Source organism: Blennius ocellaris, assembly GCF_963422515.1.
Source record: "Blennius ocellaris genome assembly, chromosome: 19".
In the NCBI taxonomy this organism is placed as follows: Eukaryota; Metazoa; Chordata; class Actinopteri; order Blenniiformes; family Blenniidae; genus Blennius; species Blennius ocellaris.
The window spans coordinates 6,041,597-6,063,251 of record NC_137668.1 but is presented as its reverse complement, the minus strand read 5'-3'; the positions used below and the strand labels follow the sequence as shown (position 1 = coordinate 6,063,251).

The 21,655-nt window shown below is 42.1% G+C and overlaps 1 protein-coding gene across 3 annotated transcripts; it reads left to right on the top strand.

Moving 5' to 3' along the window:
• Positions 1 to 1,602: 1,602 nt before the first annotated feature.
• On the top strand, positions 1,603 to 21,475 carry smpx (small muscle protein X-linked). Of its 3 annotated transcripts, none has more exons than XM_080515459.1 (5): positions 1,603 to 1,693; positions 13,541 to 13,602; positions 16,459 to 16,554; positions 17,702 to 17,869; positions 21,077 to 21,475. In XM_080515459.1, the coding sequence occupies exons 2-4, from the start codon at positions 13,567 to 13,569 to the stop codon at positions 17,864 to 17,866; spliced, it is 297 nt and encodes a 98-aa protein (XP_080371585.1). In that variant the 5' UTR covers positions 1,603 to 1,693; positions 13,541 to 13,566; the 3' UTR covers positions 17,867 to 17,869; positions 21,077 to 21,475. The 3 variants fall into 3 exon arrangements, with proteins under 3 accessions (XP_080371585.1, XP_080371584.1, XP_080371586.1); XM_080515458.1 differs by lacking the exon at positions 1,603 to 1,693 and adding an exon at positions 7,982 to 8,105; XM_080515460.1 differs by lacking the exons at positions 1,603 to 1,693; positions 21,077 to 21,475 and adding exons at positions 7,982 to 8,105; positions 20,665 to 21,057.
• Positions 21,476 to 21,655: the final 180 nt, after the last annotated feature.

Genomic DNA, 21,655 nt, shown 5'->3' with positions numbered 1-21,655 from the left:
CTTCAACATGAACACGAAATTCCAGTGTTGTGATAGAAATCTTAAAATTCCGATGGTTAATCATAATCTGAAATGTAAAAAGTTGGAAAACAATAAAAAAAAGAAAGAAATATAAACACAATCAGTATTATTTACTTTTAAAAAAGCAACTTCCTAATAATTAACCAGTACTGCATTTCTTTAGTCTATCTCACCATATAATAACCCTGTAGTAACTTAAAATAGCTGTATATCATTATCATACATCTGGGAGTGAAAAACATGTATATTTAATCTGTGATTTATCAAAATACCAGTCATATATTTTTCCAACATGGTTTCTTGGACCACCTCTGATTGACTTCACAGGTATTTTCCACAACTCTTCAGTCAATACGCACTCAACACAATAAATCCAATCATCTAATTAAAATATGTTAGAAGTCCATACATGAATAATAATGACATTGTTAAAATCTCAGAGAAAAGAACAAAAAATAAATAAACACAATTATTATTTCAGCTATTTAAAGAATAGAATAGAATAGAATAGAATAGAATACTATATTAAGTAGCATATAATTATTAGATTAGAAAGATTCAGTGAAAAAAAGGTTAAATTAATACACATTTTAACAGCGGGAAGGAATGCATTGACAGAAAAATACAATTTACTAAAAGAAACTCGGCTCCTGATTGACCAATAATTGTATTGTTTCAATGTACAATGAGTTTGTAATAACTCTTAATTTTTTTAAGCTGGCTATCATTACTCTCATAAGTCTCATATCACCATGCCTCACACGGGTGTTTCTCAACATGGGGTCTGGGACCACAATTATTTGTTGGTAGAATTAAATGTACAGATCAAAGAAAACCGCAGTCAGACACTTTCTAGAATGAAGCCACCCGGGTCACGTCATCATCTCTTCCTCGGCTTCATGAAAGGAAAAATGAAAGTGTGTGCTTGAATACTGGATCTCATCCCCAAAACAGGTTTAGAGAGCGAAAGAACGCCAGGACACACCGACAGGAAACTCCCAGACTGACTCATTAGGCCATAAATGTGAGCGGGGAGAACCTAAAACCACCCCACGGTGAAGGAGAATGCTTATTATGTTGATTTATTAGCACCGATGGGAAACAAAGGCGAGTTGGAAACATGTAGAAAAACATCTTTTTATGTGGTTGAGCGGCGTGTTTGAAGAAAACCATCGCCTCGCCAAAGTTACAGAGCTTCTTTCATGATTCAAAAAGTAGATTTGATGTAAAATAAGGGACTTTGAATGTTGATGTGTCTAGTGTGTCACTAAATGAAGGCATCAGACAGGAAGTCTCTCCGCCAGCAGGTCAGAACACCCTGCGGGATGGATTTGCATGAAAATATCCAACAAGCCTGCAGTTTGGGGGCGTTTCATTTCATCACCTGAGCACAAGCGGGAGGCGGCCGGGAGTGAGGAGGAGGAGGAGGAGGAGGAGGAGGAGGAGGAGGAGGAGAAGGAGGAGGAGGAGGAGGAGGAGGAGGAGGAGGAAGGCGAGCACAGACACACAAACACAGTCAGAGGGACCAGGACTGTGATGCTGGGTCGGGTTCCACTCAGGGAGGAGTTTCCCGCCTCTCCCAGCCAATCAGGCCCGGCAGAAGCAGGTCAGGGAGCCGGAGAGAGGACCTGAGAGAGGACAGGCAGGGCAGAGCAGCCACGCACGGCAGGAGGTAAGAGCATACACACACACACACACACACACACCTTTAACTCTGTGAGAAGACAGGTCGTCCCGGTGCATCAATGGGTTAATGCACATTGCTCTGTGTGTGTGTGTGTGTGTGTAAATGTGTGTGAGTGTATGTGTGTGTGTGTGTGTGTGTGTGTGTGAGACCAAAAATAGGCCAAGGCCATTTTCGTCTCTGAGATTAGAGTGTTTTCAGGACTCAAGTGTCAGAGTTTGATGGGAGATGAAGCTAAAAATGACCCAACATGTGATGGAAAGCAGCAGAGAGCAGCTGTGTGTGTGTGAGTGAAGGAACTTTGCTCCTACGGAGGAATACGTGCAAACTGTAAATATCATTAAAAAAAATACTCTGGAACTCTTTCAACTTGTATGTTTTGGGGTTCTTTTTTTTCTCCCCCTCAGATCGTTCAATTCTTTGAAAGAAAAGAGGAAAGATTCTCATAAAATATTCACTCAAACTGAAGCCTCATACTCGGATTACAGAGAGAATATAAAAAAAGTATTAATATCTCAAGAGGAACTTGTCATTTTAAAACTTCTCCTCCAAGTACAGAGAAAGACACTTTAAAACAGTAATAATATCAAGAGACACTTTCCATTGTAAGATTTTGGTGACTACTATATAAACTAGAGCTACACTCGGTAGACCTTCAATGTTTGTTTGCGGAACCAAGTTAGCGCCGTTAGCAGGATAGCCGTTTGCTCATATAGATGCTAACTAGCCTGTCAGAGTAGCAACGTCACTGTGTGAAACACTGAGCAGGGAGCGTCTCCATGGAAACAGACGCTGATCTCCTTTCAACTCGTCCATGAGGTGCCTCTCCCATCCCCTTTGTATGGGACAGTTGTTTTTTTTGCAGTTTTTTGAGGGGATTTATTCATAAACAGTTAAACGTTAACGTCTCAAAATCCACTCAATTGGTTGCTCGGTGATGACAAATCATCCCTGAAAATTTCATGCAATTCGGGTCGACACTTTTTGCGAAAAGTTGGTAAAATATAAATAAATAAATGGGGACAAAAACATAACCTTCCCCTAAGGTAATAAAAAAATATTTTTGCTTAAATCTTGTAATGTAAGTTGCATTTCCCCCGTTTCCACGGAGCTGGAGTTGGAGCATTAAAAAAAAAAGAACCTTGGGAGCCATTTTCAAAAAGTTTCAAAAAGTTGCATTTTTGTTTCATTATCTTAAAACAGACGCCCAAAACGCAACGGGAACATTTGTGTTTTCAGTTGAAAATATTGAGCAAAAGGGGATTTGGTGGCCGTGTTCAGGAGCGTCGACCTGCTCTATGAACTGGTCTGAGTTTGGTTTTAGTTTGAGAAAAGTTTCACTTTTAGACTTCCAAAGCTGAAAAGGGTGAAGTTTACATGCCAAAAACTGGATGGTGCTGTTTTTTGGATTAAAAAAAAAAAAAAATACAAACTCCCTCCAAGTCCTTTAAACTGCTATTCTTCATCGTATGTATAAAATGTTTCTCCACGTATGCAGATGATGGTGCAGTAAATGTCCCCCATCATCCACTTTGACTCGTCCGTCGTCTTCAGCTCATATTTGCATCGAGCTCATTAACAATCCTCCCGACGCCGTCAAGTCTCTCAGGCTTCACAGCGGGCCTGGAGAATGTAATCACATTACATCAGGTAACTCCAGTAATACTGAGATTTTTCCCTCAGTGAGTTAAAGGTTTTAGATTTATATATATATATATACTGTATATGTGCGCAAAAAATACAATTGTAGATGGAAAGCATTTTTTTGTAACAAACTTTATTTTCTACTTTCACCCATTGCTGATTAATCTTTTCTTTTTTAAATTTGGTCACTTTCTGAAGTGTAAGTGTGAAAAATCTGCTTCTGTTTGTTCTTTTTATTCATCGTCTGTGAACCAAGGTTTGCATCCTGTGGCTCCTGGACCAACTGTGGCATTCGGTTGTGGAACAAATTTTTATTATCCCCCGCCGTGGCTGATAGGCCCGGAAGGGGGATCTTGAAATAGTCTCCGTACGTCCGTACGTCCGTACGTCCGTACGTCCGTCCGTTCGAACGTTTCTACCTATATCTCGGCAACCCCTGGGCCCACAGTGACCAAACTTCACATGTGGATACATCTCAGAGGGGGAAGGGATACTATGGTGACCTTGACCTAATTTGCATATTAAGTAGGTCACAGGGTCACGAAGTGCTTAAAAACACATTTTGGGCTCTGGAGGCCTAGGTTTTTGAGCTAGGGCTCTGAAATTTTATACACACATGATACACACTCCAGGGATAACCTCCAGTACACCAAGTGACCTGACCTTGACCTTGAAGATTGGTAGGGTCTGAAGTTTGCTCGTCATGGTTTCACAATACATGTATTTTCATTTAAACATTTCTCCTCATTTCTCAGCAGTTCCTGGGCCCACAGTCACCAAACTTCACACATGGACACTCCACCACTTTTTGAAAACACTTTGATTCCATCTTCGTAGAAATGGAGAGAAAACACAACTTTCTGAAAATGTGCGTCTTTCGCCATGGGAATGGTTGAAATCGCACCTTTTAAGATAAGATAAGATAAGATCGCCTTTATTATTCTCACAGTGGAGAAATTTACTTGTTGCATACAGTTCTTGAGGACACATGAGGAAAGGAGAGGAATGTGCAAACTGTTAGTAGAATAGGCAAGGAAAGTGCACACAGTTAGTAGAATAGAGGTATCTTATATACAATTTTACAAATTAAGTGACTTGATAAAGTGTCCAAGGTGCAGGGGTTGTTTCACATGCTGTTGCTTAGAGATGGGCAAATGAAGCTTCAAAGCAGATTCATGAAGCACTTTCTATATGTTTTGAAGCCACTAGATGGCACTGTCTGTTCAATAAATGTTTGAAAACACACTTCATTGACAGTCTTTCAGCCTCTATCTTCAAACCAAGAGTGCCACCTGGTGGAGTCAGAAAATATAGAAAGTGGTTCATGAATCTGCTTTGAAGCTTCATTTGCCCATCTCTACTGTTGCTGTTACTACACAGTCCTGTTGTACAGTCTAACAGCAGTGGGGATGAAGGACTTGCGGTAGCGCTCCGTCCTACACTGAGGGTGTCTCAGTCTGCCACTGAGAGCTCCTCAGCTCCTCTACAGTCCTGTGCAGTGGGTGGGTGGTGTTGTCCATGATGGAGGTGGCCTTAGCTACCACCCTCCTGTCACTTACCTCCTTCACAGAGTCCAGGGGGCAGGGGCCCATGACGGAGCTGGCCCTCCTGACCAGCTTGTCCAGTCTGTTCTTGTCCCGCTCTGTGCTGCCCGGGGCCCAGGGGCCAGGGGGCCCGGGGCCCAGCACACGGCAGCGTAGTGGAGAGCAGAGGCCACCACAGAGTCATACAAAGTCCTGAGCAGAGGCCTGCTCACTCCGAAGGACCTCAGTCTCCTCAGAAGGTGGAGGCGACTTTGGCCCTTCTTGTACAGGGTGTCGGTGTTGTGCGACCAGTCCAGTTTATTGTTGAGGTGAACACCCAGGTACTTGAAACTGTCCCCCTCCTCAATGTCCTCCCCCTGGATGTTCACCGGTGTGTGTGGAAGTCTCTTCCTCCTGAAGTCGATCACCATCTCCTTCGTCTTACTGGTGTTCAAGCACAAGTGGTTGGATCACACCAGTCCACAAAGTCCATGATGACCGACCGGTACTCCAGTTAGTCCCTGATGACCGACCGGTACTCCAGTTAGTCCATGATGACCGACCGGTACTCCAGTTCGTTTCCCTCAGACACCCGGCCCACGATGGCGGAGTCATCGGAGAACTTCTGCAGATGACAGCTGTCCGTGTTGTAGGTGAAGTCCGACGTGTAGATGGTGAAGAGGAACGGTGAGAGGACGGTGCCCTGAGGGGCCCCGGTGCTGCAGAATACCACCTCAGACTCACATACTGTGGTCGGTCCGTAAGGTAGTCAATGGTCCATGCAGTGAGATGTTCATCCACTCCCACGCCCTCCAGCTTCCCTCGCAGCAGCGCCGGCCTGATGGTGTTGAAAGCGCTGGAGAAATCAAAGAACATGACCCTCACAGCGCTCGGGCTCCCGCCGGGCTCCAGGTGGGTGAGCGCCCGCTGCTGCAGGTAGATGACGGCATCCTCTACTCCGATGTTAGGCCTGTAGGCAAACTGCAGCGGGTCCAGGGTGGAGCTCACCACAGTGCGGAGGTGGGTGAGGACGAGCCGCTCCATGGTCTTCATCAGGTGGGAGGTCAGGGCGACTGGTCTGTAGTGGGCCGGTTCCCTGGCGTGTGCTGTTTTAGGAACCGGGATCACACAGGAGGTCTTCCACAGGACTGGGACCTTCTCCAGGCTGAGGCCCAGGACCTGGGAGAGCTGGTCTGCACAGGTCCTCAGCAGCCTGGGACTCATGCCGTCTGGTCCTGTGGCTTTCCTCTGCTTCAGTCGCCTCAGCTCTCTCCTCACCTGGTCCGGTGTGATGGAGAGGGGGGAGTCAGGGGGGGACGGGGGTAGACTGCTGGGGGTAGGGCAGGTGATTGAGGAAGTCCGTATGGTGGGGGCTGGAGACGTGGGTGCGGGGGGGGCAGGAGGCAGGTGAAGGTGGTCGGGGGAGGGGGGCAGTGTCCACTGAGCTGGAGACGTGTGAAGAGATGGGAGCAGGACGGGGGGCAGAGGGAGCGGGGGGAGAATCAAAACGGTTGAAATATTGGTTGAATTGGTCCGCCCGGCGCTGGTCTCCATCAGCTGTCCCTCTGGCACTCCGTCCAAATCCGGAGATGTTCTCTAAACCCCTCCACACGTCACCACGTTGCCCTGGTCCAGCTTCTGCTCCAGCTTCTGCCCACAGTCCTTCTTGGCCTTCCTGATCCTCCACTGGAACTCGTGTTGGACTCTCCTCTGCTCCTCTCTGTCCCCTGAGTTGAAAGCCCTTTTCATCTGGTTCAGGAGGGCTTTAAGCTCAGGGGTCACCCAGGGGTGGTTGTTGGAGAAATTCCGGACCTTCCGGGTCGGCACGGTGTTCTCCACACAGAAGTTAATGTAGTCCGTGACACAGTGGGTTAGGCCATCGATGTCGTCCCCGTGAGAGTCACACATCATGTTCCAGTCTGTAGTCTGAAAACAGTCTTTAAGCCTCTCACAGTCCTCTTCTGCGCTGGCTGTCTCCTCACCTTGGGTGTTTTCAAAAACACTCTGTCTCTGTCGCAACTGAGGAAAATGCAACTTTTTGAACTAATTCCGAGGAAATGAGAAAACGTGCGACGTTTTGAACATGGCTTCTAAGGTGGAACTTTTTGAAAATGCTCCAACTCTGTGGAAACGAGAGAAAAACGCAACCTCTCAGCTGCGTCACAACAGCCGCAGTAAATAGTTCTTGTGCACATGCTCAGTAGCAGGTTAGTAAGAACTAGAGCTACACTCAGTAGAGCGCAGAGTTTCGTCAACACCACGTTTGTTCGCGGAACCAAGTTAGCATCGCTAGCATGTTAGCCACTGGCTCATATCAATGCTAACTAGGTAGGTCAGGTAGCTACGTCACTGTGTGAAACACTGAGGCGGGAGCGTCTCCATGGCAACAGATGCTGATCTCCTTGAATCTCCTCCATGAGTTGCTTCTCTAATCTGCTTTGTATGGGACATTTTTTTCCACATCTTTGGGGTATTTATTCGGAAACGGTTAGCCGTTAACATCCCATAATGTAATCTATCGGTCCTAAGTCATCCGTGAAAAGTAGGAAGGTCAATCTTGAATCTAAAAAACTTCGATGTTCAGCTCATAATATTAATTGTTATGTACTAACTCGTTTTTAAGCATAGTTTATTTAGAATAATCAAGTTAGCCTCACTTTATCCTGAAAAGTTTACAAATCTTTAAACTTGAATATTTTACAGTGGAAGGAGTTGATCTGGTGTTTGGTGTTTTAATCTTAAATCTTCATGAACAAATTATTGTTTTATAGTTGAATAATTTACACGTGTGAGTCATTATATTGCATATATGGTTTAAATAAACTTGAAAGGTTGAATGAATCAAAAGTAGTGAGGCGCTTGATGCTTCTGTTTGACTGTGTTTGGTGTGTGTCCATGGTGAGGAGTGTGTGTGTGTGTGTGTGTGTGTGTGTGTGTGTGTGTGTGTGTGTGTGTGTGTGTGTGTGTGTGTGTGTGTGTGTGTGTGTGTGTGTGTGTGTGTGTGTGTGTGTGTGGACAGAAAGCAGGTCCCCTCTGTATATCACTCGTCTATTAATAGTGAGAACAAATCCCAGATATGGGCGGAATCCTTCCAGCACTTAGGAGAGGCGGCAGAGAGAGAGAGAGAGAGAGAGAGAGAGAGATGGAGGAGAGAGGGGCAAAAAGAGCCTGAAGGGGCAGAAAGTGGAGGCTGAGGGGTATAAAAGGGAGCGTTAGCGTAGCGTCAGCAGCTGGTAAGTTACTCTGCTTTATCTCGTCAGTCTCACTCATTTTTCTTTAGACGATAAAATCAGTTTTCTTGAAGCGAAGTTAAGTAAAAGTTGTGTATAAATGTGGTTTTTTTTGTCCGTTAAAGCCAACTAAAGGTGGACAATTTGAAAAAGTTCACCGAAAAGTTAATTTTAAGTTTTGAGGGAGAGAATTTTTGTCATTAGCTTTTGAAGCTCACAGCTTATCTCAGTTTAGCTTTTCTTAGCATCTCTAAACTTAGATTAATTTGTCTTACTTTAGTTTATCCTAAATTATCTTATCGTAACCCTAACATAACTTAACTTAACTTACTCTATCATCTCTTATAATCTCTTAACTTAGCTCATCTTATCTTAACTTATTTTACTGTTTATTATATTATCTTAATTTAACTTAGCTCATCTTACCTAAACTTGTTTTATCATCTCTATCGTAGCTTTATTTAGTTTATTGTCTCTTACATTATCTTATCTTATCTGGATCTGGCGTAGCTTTTTTAAATTCATCTTATCTCAACTTACCTTAGCCTAACTTCCCCTCGCTTAACTTACCTTAGCCTAACTTCACCTCGCTTAACTTATCTTAGCCTAACTTCACCTCGCTAAACATCGATGTCTAACTTCACCTCGCTTAACATCTTAGCCTAACTTCACCTCGCTTAACTTACCTTAGCCTAACTTCACCTCGCTTAACATCTTAGCCTAACTTCACCTCGCTTAACATCTTAGCCTAACTTCACCTCACTTAACTTACCTTAGCCTAACTTCACCTCGCTTAACTTACCTTAGCCTAACTTCACCTCGCTTAACATCTTAGCCTAACTTCACCTCGCTTATCATCTTAGCCTAACTTCACCTCGCTTAACTTACCTTAGCCTAACTTCACCTCGCTTAACAGCTTAGTCTAACTTCACCACGCTTAACATCTTTGTCTAACTTCATCTCGCTTAACATCTTAGCCTAACTTCACCTCGCTTAACTTATCTTAGCCTAACTTCACCTCACCTAACTTACCTTAGCCTAACTTCACCTCGCTTAACTTATCTTAGCCTAACTTCACCTCACTTAACTTACCTTAGCCTAACTTCACCTCGCTTAACATCTTAGCCTAACTTCACCTCGCTTAACATCTTAGCCTAACTTCACCTCGCTTAACTTACCTTAGCCTAACTTCACCTCGCTTAACTTATCTTAACTTATCTTCGGCTCCACACGACGACGTGGTTTCATGTAAACGCACAGTTTTTGGCCGATCATCCACACGGCGCTCCTGACAACAGGTTCCAGAGTAGAGAAATATTAAAACTCAATATCGAATTTGACGTGACAAGATGCACATTTCTGGAAAACGACGATGTCGGCGCCCCAACTCTTAGTTGGATAACCCCGCGTCGTCGCTGAACAACAACAATGGCGGACGACATGATGCTATTTGTTTCAACAAGCCCAGATGTTAGATTTGTCAATCTCCCCGTTTTTCTATATACTCCGTGTCTTTCTTCTCCACCTATAGACCCGGCATATGTACTGCATCATTTTGAGGCCCCAGTCGCATTTATTTCCTGTCATAATTGCTGTTTTTTTGGTCCCTCATTTTCATAGAATTGATCATTTCTTTGTGTAACCAGTGTGTTGTGGTATTTCTGACAGTAAACTTCTTTAAAGGTGCATGTTTATCAATCAGAGGCAAAAAAATACATTGTTAAACTTCAAAAGAGCAATTTCAGGATTATGAGCAGATGAAACTTCTGAACGATATTTTACATTGTCCACAAATTTATGATGATTGAACATTTTGTGTGATCTTTTAAATATTATCGTGGTTCCAGATCACCTTGGTATTTATTACAATAGCTGTTATATTATGATTGGTGCAGCCGATGGGCACAGACAGTACTTCACTACTCGGCTCAGGGGAGTTAGTAAAAATGTGATTGACACATGTAGATGTTTTAGTACCATCATTCTTTACACATACTTGTGTTTGTGACATTTAGCAGTTTGTTTTTCATTGAGCAGCTTTGAGAAAACCAATCAATATTAAAATCACCCATGAAGTAAATATCCTGGCCCACTGTAGTATTTCTATCCAGCATTTCACAGATTGTATGAAGATATTCATTGGTGGTCTACAACAATAACCTGGGATTATAAGGCTCACGGTGAGGTGGATGAACTTGCCGCCAAAGTATTTCAACGTCGTGTTGCATCATATCAGTTCTGGTGCCTATGGGATGCCATTGTCTCCTCGTTTCTCGTGCAGCTTTCACTTTTGGCATCAGGTCCTTTCTTTTTAAGCGTCAGTGTCGTAATCATTGATAAATGTTTTTGTGCCCTTGAGGTTGTTTTTTTTTTGCTCTCTGCATAATCACAAGATTTGTCTTTGAAACGCAGACATTTGACAACAATCGATCTTGGTCTGTGATCCTTCAGCTCCTCAACCTCAGTGTCTGTCTGTCGCTGTAGTTTCTGCTTCGTGATGCTTTTACTTTAACTTGTGAGTCATGAGTCAACGGGGGATTTGATGTTGTTTCTTCTTGATCCACCTTCCGGGTACCCCTGCTTGTTGCTGATGGCTTGTAGACACTCACATGCTTTTATACTGTCATCCTCTATTATCTTGACATGCTCAGACTGATTAGCTTGCGTGATTTTAAGCCCATCAACATCTTTCTGTGTGTGTAATGTATGCTAGCGTTCAAATCTTGCATTTCTTTCGTGATTGTGTCCATTCTGGTGTCAGTTGAGTCAAAGGTAACTCACAAAGTCTGCAGAAATGTCCCACTGGCAGTGTTGCGTAAGTGGCTTCCCTGCTCCGGTAGAGCTTGTGATCCAGCGTTTGGTTATGGCGTCAAGTCGAGCCTCACTTGTCTTAGCGTAACGTTTGTTGTCCTGTACTGTCCTGTCCTGTCCTGTCTTGTCTTGTCTTGTCTTGTCTTGTCTTGTCTTGTCTTGTCTTGTCTTGTCTTGTCTTGTACTGTCCTGTCCCGTCTTGTCTTGTCTTGTCTTGTCTTGTCCTGTCCTGTCCTGTCTTGTCTTGTACTGTCCTGTCCCGTCTTGTCTTGTCTTGTCTTGTCCTGTCCTGTCCTGTCCTGCTAGGACGTGCCTCATCAGTGATGTAAAAGCTGTCCAGGTCAATTAAAAAGTAGTTTAAGTAAAATGTATTATTGATAAATGTATTCGTCTCCTCCACATTTCATCCAATTCAATAATTTTAACTCAAATTAATCCGAACAGAGAAGTTGCTCATTGATGACTTCTCGCAACGGTTCAGTCAAGATTTTAGGACATTTTATAGAAATGTGTCAAATGTTGACATGTTTTCAAGCTAAAATAATCGACATTTTAAAAGTATTTTATCAGAAAAGTGACATAAATAGAGTGTGTATTCATTCCTGTGCTGCAGGTCCGTGAACTCCTGCTGAGCCTCCAGTAGGAACAAACTCTTCAAAGTGATGATTAGAAAAACATCACAAGGACAGAAAAGTCACAAATACAGAGAGACCCATTGTAAACATAAAACTACCACGTTGAAGACATTCTATTTAGAGGTATTTTGAACCATACAGGGAAACATGCAAACCGAACAGAGGAAGTTCAAAATGACTAAAAATACACACTGGGAGAGAAAATGAGGAAGATATAATGTTGGTTGTTTTTAAAAAAAAATGCAAATCGAGGTTGATGTCAAGGTGAACATTTCCTGGTCTGAAGCTGTGAAAGAAATTCATTAATAAAACCTTTTAACGTCCTGTTAAAGGAAATCAAAAGAAATTTTATTTTTTATTAGATGGAAACCAATAACACATATTTAAAGCTGCATGGAGGAAAATTGAAATGTATTGCATTGTGTTTAAAAATGTATATGTATAGGTTTTGAGTCATATCTATACAAATGAAATCAGAAAGGCAGGGAATTTTCTTTACTTTCTTTTTTTTTAAACCCTGTGGTGGATGTTATGTGGTTAATATTCAATTTTGTAATTGAATATTATATTAAAAAAAAACATGTATGGATATATAACCTCATTAAACATTTATTAAAGCTTATAATTAATCTGACTTGCAAAAGCTAAATCTGGAATCGTCCATGTCATTTTAAATGAATAGACAAATGGTGGCATGTACATTTTTTTAAAACGGCAACAAGAAAGACGGAGAAGTGCATGATTGTGTGACGTGAGCTGACATTTGTTACTGTCAGCCACACTATAGTTTAAAAAAATGTGTTTACTGGGAACTTTAACCTGCAGCTTTACATGTACATCAGTAAAATATTAGATTGGTGCAGGGAGGATTTTTATTAACCTGTTAGTAGTCCTGAACACTGTTTGATCTTTATATCAAGAGTCACAGTTGCTGATAGAGCAGGACTTTTTTATTAGTGCTGTCAATTGGATTAAAAAAAAAAAAAATTAATTGCACAATTTTCTGTAATTAATTGCGATTGATTGCATTGTTTGTGAACTGGAGACTAAAGCTTGTAATGGATATTTATTGAGGGAAAACCAGGGAACATTTTACCTGCAAGTATTTTGTCCAGTTTGGTGGCTTCTGGTCAGCCAACCTGGCAACCTGCGGTTTTGCTGCAGAGTTACTTCTGCGGTGTAATGTAACTGGTTGATGATGTAACAAAAACGCTGAGCCTGAAATGTAATTTAAACAAATGTAATAAAATCCAAAATGTAATAACTAGTTGATAATATAAAAAGATTTAACAATAATGTAAACGTCATATTAATGTGTTTAATGCTGATACATTATTTTCGACTCATGATTAGAGAAATAGATCTCTTTAGAGAACAGAAGACTATTAACTAGCAATCATACGTCAATAAACTGTATATAGATATATGTATAAATAATTAGTGCAAACTTTTAGAACTTGTTCTTTTAGTATTTTTCAAATTGAAGCAGTTCAAATCCAAACCATAAATAAGTGACTCATTTATGATGTAATAAAAATATTACACATATATTTGCCTGCAACATAATGTGATACTACAAGTTTTGGGCTTTTTTTATTTACATTTTATTGTATTTGGGTCGTTGTCACATGTTTATTCAGGCAGAATTTTGTGAAAGTTACAGGGAGCCATTGAAAAGACGTGAAAGTGTCTCTGCAGACCTGAAGCAGTGAGGTGGATCATCTCCAGCTGCCTTCACCTGGAGAGGCAGTGTGTGTGTGTGTGTGTGTGTGTGTGCGTCTCATGAATGATTCAGACTCCACCTGCCTCTCTTCTAAAGAGTCGCTAAGCAACTGAAATGCTATCCGAGGCCTCGGAAAACCCACAGAAACAGAGTCCCAGTGCCCCCCAATATACCCCCCCCCCCCCCCCCCCCCACACACACACACACACACACACACACACACACACACACACGCCCAGCTGAGGACCTGTGATCTGTGCTTCCTGCAGGTCAGCCGACTCACCGGGGGGGAATCATGTCCAAACGTTCGTCCAACGTTCGGGCCCTTCAGGTAAAACCTCCCGTCACTCTGAAACTTTACAAAAAAAAAAAAGTTGCCGCGGCCTTATAGAGAAAAACGACGACGTTGAAGAGTTTATTCAGATTTATTAGAACTGCATTTACAGCACAGAGTTACTTCTTCAGTGCAGACGTAGAGCTGATGCGCGTTTCCTCTTCTCCTTGTGCTCGTTTTCATGTCTAACCATGAACCAGGGGGGCAACATGGTGGGGGCAACAGAGACCCCCCCCTCCCCCCCCCCATCAGCAGAATTGCTTCATTTCAACCCCACAGTTGTATATAGGTTTGATCCGTTGGGTTTTCTCCAGTCGTACAAACGTGAGCATTGACAGGTTGGAGCGCTGCGGAACAGAAGTAGAACCCAGCAGGGGGCCGACACGACCACCAAAACAACCAATGATAGAACCATTGTCACCATTCTGATTGAAATGAAGCCGATAATGGGAGTAACATTGTGAACAATACAGCGGTGTGGCACCCTCTGGTGGCGATTCCTGATATGACCACAACACCGCGGAGAGGGATGAAGCGCGACGAAGGCACTGAGGGCAGGAGCTTTACGCTTCGCGTTTCAAGTGAAAACACAGCGGTGTTTCTTTTTTTTTTTGCGTTTTTTCGTTTCAGGAAAGTTTTGCGTTTACGCGGCAACATTTTGAAAAGGATGTCTGTTTCCACGGAAACGGGAGGAACGCTGAGAGACGACGTAGTCAGCATGCCAGGCCGTGAGCCGGCACCGTTGTTTAATATTGTAACTCGTGTTCGTCTAGTTCATGAAACCACAAACATGCAGCGGAGGAAAACACGCCATGAACATTTACAATGGACGTATACGGACATTCCAGTAGGACAGACGACCAAGACGGATCGTTATTACGGCGGCTGTCAAAATAAGAGTACCAAGTCCCAGGAGAATATGGACTGGGAGTCGTGACACTCTGCAGGAAAACATCATTGTTGTTATTGTTCAGTCCACTGCAGAATAACTATTTACCATGGTGTGCATGCGCAGTAGTAGCGTTTCAGAAAAATTCCAGTTTCCATGGAGACAGATTTGGAGCGTTTTCAAAAAGTTTTCAGTGGCTCTGAGCACTGAAACACAATTAAAGTTTTGCGTTTTCACTTTAAAACGGATAAAGGACACCCGTAACTGGAGGAAATTCAGAGGCTTCTTCGTTCAATATAAGTACAAAAACAGCAGAACTCAATGCAGGTTGGTGAGTTGAAGAACGACTATCAATGGATTTCCAGAATAAGAAATGTTTTATCATCTAAAGAGGAAATCATTGGATATAAATCTAACAAAGACTTTCAGAATAGAATACATCAGAATACTATTATTTCATATTTTTTAAAAGCTTTTCAGCATTTTCAAATGGTCTCGTTAATTTAATCTTTTCCTTGATTTCCCTCCATTAGAATATTGGATCATAGGAGCTGCATTCAGAATCTGCTGTGTCTGTGTGAGCTGGACTGGCTCCGCCCACACATGCCCCTCTTGGGAAGAGGAGGAAGTACTTCCTCTCGTGGCGCCATGTGCCAGAGCAGAGCTGCCTGATTGTGGGAGGAGTCAAAGGGGGAGGAGCTAAACCCCTGATGACCCTATATAGGGTTTGATTTCTGATTGGCTGGTTGGAGCAACACACTTTTTAAAACCTGGAACAAGCCAGGAGAGAGAGGACACACTTTATTCACCTTTGGGGCGTCGTTCCAGGTGTGGAGACGATTAGTCCTGCTGGAAAACCTTTAGGAAGTGAATTTAACATAATATGACCCTTTGAAGAAAATGTTTCACTTCCAGCCTTATAATAAAATAAAATTCTTTCCTTATTTCTTTACCTTTATTTGTATTTAAATGTTTTTATAATTTATTTTATTTACTGTAATTTTTAGAATACATTTTTGGGGGTAAATATATATTTAGTATTGAATAAATACAATTTTAATATCCTTTTCCCATTATTTGTTTACTCTGACATTAAATATACATGGATTGCATTTTTTTTATTATATTATAATATTATGGCATTTAAATAATTTTTGATTAAAGATTGACCACTATGCCATCCAATATGGATCATTTTACTACACTATACTGCACAAAAAGTGGGGACAAAAATCTTCCTAAAAGAATAATATTTATGTTTCGGTACAATATTGGCAGAAGTTATATAAATCATAGTGAAATGTTGTGTCGTTATTGGCTTCATTCCATTTCAAATGGGTCAAACTATGAGGTTATTGTGCAGCAAGCCACAGACTACCTGTGTGGCGGCGTCTGAGGTGGACGTTTCAGCCGTTTCAATGTGAAGCTGAATGATTTTGGTTTGATCTGAGGAGATGAGCGCTGGCGGCATGCGGAGCGGCACGACGACAGCCAACCGGCCAAAGCAACGTCACGGGAACGGAACACAAACCTCAGCTGACATGCTGCACACCTGCAATATCTGACTCTTAGCGTCTGGAAAATATAGGAGAGGATCTCCACCGACACACACGCACATCACACACACACACACACACACACACACACACACACACACACACACACACACACACACACACACACACACACACACACACACACACACACACACACACACACACACACACACACACACACACACACACACACACACACACACACACACACACACACACTCATGCACACTCCATCTTGGTACAGCTGTACAATGTGAGCTCATATACAGAGATACAGTACAAAACACACACACACACACACACACACACACACACACACACACACACACACACACACACACACACACACACACACACACACACACACACACACACACACACTAATTGGCTGTTTGCGACGTCCGTCAGGCTAATCTGAACATCCCGATGGGAGGTCTGCGTCCGGGGGCGGGACATCCTGTCATCAGGAGAGAGGAGACAGCAGACACAGAACCAACGTCAGAGGTGAGGTCGTCATCGTCATCATCATCATCATCATCATCATCATATCACTAATTTAAAAACCTTTCCGAAACGAATGAATGAAACTGTCCTCACCTGTGTCACATATTGTTTTTTTTAGAAAAATGTAAACATGTTAAGGCTTTTTACTTGATTGTCTTAAAGGTCTAATATTATACAGTTTTTAAACAATTTCACACAAGTGTCAGGGCAACAACACAGTCTTCAAAGTGTATTTCCCACAACTCCAGCGTCGGCCACAGGCTGTCTGCCCTGGCCGCCTCCAGGCGCGTCTCGGAGGAGAAACAGCTCTCCGGTGTTTCACATGAAGAGGTTTCCCTGCTAACTGGTGACCCTCTAGCGTTCCTTGTTGCTGTCAATAGCAGATGTTTTAAAAACCACGACAGAAACCCATGGCCATCCTGACGAATGGCGTTAAACAGATTTTACGAAGGCTTTTCCAATGGCCGTACCTCGTGTGAGTTTTGCTTTAGCGACGCGCTAAAGGACGTCCGTCACCATTTGACAGTGGAACCAGTTGATCTGAAACACCGCTATAAGTCAAGTCAAGTCAAGTCAGCTTTATTTGTCAAATGTGCTGATATGTGTGACATACAGCCCAGATGAAATTTCGGTCCTCTCAGACCCACAGTGCAAATATATTAAGAGAGCAATATAAAGATTTTAAAAGTCTATACATCTAAATATATACACCTTATAAACATATAAACAGTAAAGTGAAGTGAAGTGGTATGTACAATGTCTCTTATGAGGTAGAATGTTCATTATTTGAGTGTGTGGGGGGGGGGGGGGGTGAGGGGGGTGGGCATAATGTCAGGTGCCGGAGGGGAGGGGGGATGTAAGGGTGGCTGTGGCAGGGGGCAGAGGCAGAGGGGGGATAATGTCCTTTAAATTCTATAAATGCTGTGGATCAACCAGTTTGAGTCACAATCCGGCCCAAAAGCAGAAGCTCCTGAAGACGTAGAGCTTCGTTCTGATGGTACAAGCAACAAGTAATAAAATACTCGCAGTCACTACTTGTAATCCTCAAACTGCAGTTGGGGCAAATGACTTTGCTCATGAAAATGTGAATATAATGTGAAATGAAATCGTGAGATGATTGGTTGTGACTCGTTGTGCGTCCACTCAGGCGCCGTCACCGGAGCAGCCGTGCAGCGACGCCGCCGCCGCCGCCGCCCAGACGGCGGAGGAGAAGAAGGCGTTACCGGGAGCCGTGAAGCTCCCCGGACCGGCGGTGAACCTCTCCGAGCTGCAGAACGTCAAGAGCGAACTGCGATGGGTCACCAAGGAATAACATGTAGGTCCACAACGCCTCCAGGGAAAACTACAGTATGTTTGCCCACGTGGAAAGAACCTATATAAACATATATGTTTTAATATAGGTTTTGAAGATATGTGACATATATAAAATTGGCCGTTTTCCTATATTTTATGTACATATATGCACATATATGCCCATATATGTATATATGTATGTATACATGGGCATATATGTTCATATATGGGCATATATGTGCATATATGCTGCATATAGGTTTCATATATGTGCATATATCCTCATATAGGTTCTTTCCATGTGTTTGGGGTCCGTTTACACGAAAACACAACTTTTTAAAAACTGCCCTGAATGTCTCCATACTGGCTTGATGATGTCTCTCGGGTAAAAGAAAAATCTAGATACTGCAGTCTGATTACATTTAATACAACAATTAAATATAAATCATTATGGCTCTTCTTTGAAAGAAATAGTATAAGAAATAGTATATAAGATTAATACAATTTTGTAATTTCTCAACATTTTTCGTGACTTGGTTTGGCTCAAAAACACATTTTAAAGTGGGCAACTTATATTTAAATGCACATTTTTTTGAATCTCGGAGAGAATTTTACTGTCTTCTTGTTCGAACTGACGTGAAGTCAACGAAGCTGCTCGAAGTGGCGTCTGACAGAAAGAGACACAAATGAGAAGCAAAGAGGCGAGGAAGCCGACACAGTGGCGTCACTGTGAGGATGCAAATCTACTTTGTTCATGGAAACACCCCACTAACATTTGTTTACCAATAGGAAGGGGGGAAATAAAGAAGGCTCGTGGTCCAGGTCGCCCTGAAGGGGGCGCCAGAGTCCCGGAGTGTCATTCTGAGTGTTTGAGGTTTTAGTTAACAGCCTTTTTTTTTCAAGTCCTGAGTTTGGAATCAGGTTGGAAAAAAAAATAGGTTGAACTATAAAAATAATGAATTTTGAGGTCCATTTTGTGACTTTATTTTAAAGCCCGTACTAAAAAAACGAAACAAAAGCACGACTATATATATTTAAATATGGAATATAATCGGTTGTAAAGTGTAAAACTGACCAAAATGAAATAGTAATTTACTCCTGCAGGAGGAAACAGAAGGCAGAAAACACTCTCACTATCTAAACATTATTTGTGGTACTTTTCTGAGGGAAGTTATAAAGTTATTTTCAATAATCGAACATTACAAATAGAACAAACAGCTACAATTCGTGAAAACATTTATAAAAGACCCATCACAACATTGGATTTAACACCCATAAAGTATATCGACAGGAATATCTCAGCCTCACAGCTTGTGCCATTTGAAAACATACATTTATTTTCACAAATTATATTTATTTGATAAAATGTTTGTCAAGATATTTAATAGTAATTGTTATTGCTGTATTATTTACTTTGATTTAATTGGGGGGGGGGGTTATTTTTAAATATTTGCTTTTGTACTTCTATATTCTGTATTCTGTGCTACATATTTTAACTTTTTATTATTTACTTATGTGTTTTTTGTACTTATTAGTTTAATTTTGGCTTAATTTCAAGCTCTTTTTGAAAGAAGTCCATCTCTGATTATTTAGTGCCTCTTTCAAGAAGTGCAGGCGTTCATGTGTCGATCTCACCGCTGCCACTCTGCAGAGTAAAGCCTGCTGCAGATGTTGGCTGCAGATGTTGGAGAGATACGAGGTCTGGCCGGCAGTTTGTGTCGCACTCTGTCCTGGAAGTGTTTTGGATGTTGCAGCAGAACAAGCAAGTTCTCCCACTCAAAATAACAATTTTTGAAAAAAAAACTGTCATGTTTCAGGGAGACAAGCTGGATTTTTTTGGGGAATGAATAAATCTCGAAATAGAAAGTGAGAATGGTTTTTCCCGCCAGCCTGCTTTCATTTGGACCAAGAATTGTTTTCCACGTCAGGCCACTAGGGGGCGTTTCAGTTTCATCCACAAAGAACAAGAGCGGATTTCAAAGCAGCTTGACTTCGTCATATAGGGCCACAGTGTCTGTGGGAGAACCGTCTCTGTGTGTGCGGGTGATGGCGGCCTGCATGCTTGTGAAAGTTACTTTTATTAGAGAAGAATTTATAAATGAAAGACACTTTCTTTTGTCAGAAAAAGACAAAAAAATCAATTTCCAGCAAGCAAACAAAAGTGTTTATTTCCACTTTAAATGCATACATTAGTCTATTGTCAGCCCTTAACAGTAGGAGGCGATATGGACTGTGAGTTTTATTAGAAGTACTTGTAGAAGTTGCCCTTGAGGAGTGAACGGGTAAAAAAAAACACGTTATTAGATTTTAACGGCTTGAAAGACAAACACACATCCGAACGTCTTTTATAAAGTGAGATGTTCAGAATGTGTTTTATTTAAGTTTGATCTATTTTTCAACACATAATCTATATTTTCTTCTGTATTTGATCACTGATAAATTATTCACAAGTGAAATTTGTGGACGCTCCCTTTGCATTGCTCTTCTCCTTTAGTTTATTTTGAATTTGGAGTTGCAAACAAGGGAGGCATTTTTTTTTTTTTTTTTAAACACGAGTACAAGTGCTAACTTTTCGATACAAGTGCATCGGAAACTGTGGAAACTGTTTTGGTGAGCTTTTTTTCCTTTTGTTTTTTAATGGTCTCTCTTGCACTACTCTCTTTTTTTTTTATTACATTTGTGTAGCAAAACACCGATAAGCTGGAATTTATATATATATATATATATATATATATGTGTGTGTGTGTGTGTGTGTGTGTGTGTGTGTGTGTGTGTGTTTTAAAGATGTTGTCTTTGTTTTGCTGTTTTCTCCTGCAGGCTGCACCACCAGGATAATAAAGTGCACCTTGCCCTGAAATCTCTCACGTCGACGGGCTCCAGTTGGAGGTTTTTCTTTTCAGAGTGCAGAGATCTATTCAGCAGTTCATACGCGACAAAACTCCCTGGTTTTTTTTGTGTGTTTTTTAATTTTTTTTCGGCTTCCAGCGAGCGAAACCCACATGGTAGGATCTCTCATCATCAGCTGAGAGGTGCCTGCGTGACTCAAGAGTTGACCCTCTGAGCTGGATATAAACAGAGAAGGCGAGGGAGGTCGAGAAACAGGAGCGGGGGAAAGGTGGAGAGAGAGAGAGAGAGAGAGAGAGAGATAAGAGCTGATGGGTCTCCAGAAGAGAAAAAAGAAATCCCTCCTCACAGCGTCTTTTATCTGTTTCCTCTTTCTTTGCTCCAGGATGCTCCGGCTAATCTTCACAGACCCAGACCAGTCTACTGCTGCTGAAGACGAACGGGGGAGGAAAAAAAAAACAAAAAAAACAAACCCCCCCCCCCAAAAAAAACCCCAAACAAACCCCGGTGTGTTCGGATAACGGCTAACTGAGGAGCTTCTATAAACCCTCATCAAACATCGACTATAAAGGACTCAGACAGGACTCCACTCCACCAAATCCTTCCCTCTCTTAGTTTTTTTTTCTTTTTTTGTTGTTTTCTTTGCTTCGTGGGGATTTTTCAGTAATCTGATTTCTTTGACCAACACACAAATGGCTGGGAGAGGGTTCTATTGTGATTGTTGTTTACTGTGGAAATGATGTATTCAGGAAAGCGTCGCAATAAAACGAGATGATTTACCAAACTCTTCACTCTCCTGAAACCTTGGTCTTCCAGTCAGCGTCCAGACAACGAGCCGAGCAATCAGGGCGGTCAACCATAAGGCCCGTGGGTCAAAAGCGCCGGGATTCCGGCCGAACCGCCGAGAAAATGGTAATAATTTCAGAGAAAACATAGAAACCCTGTGTCACAAAGAAAAACTTTC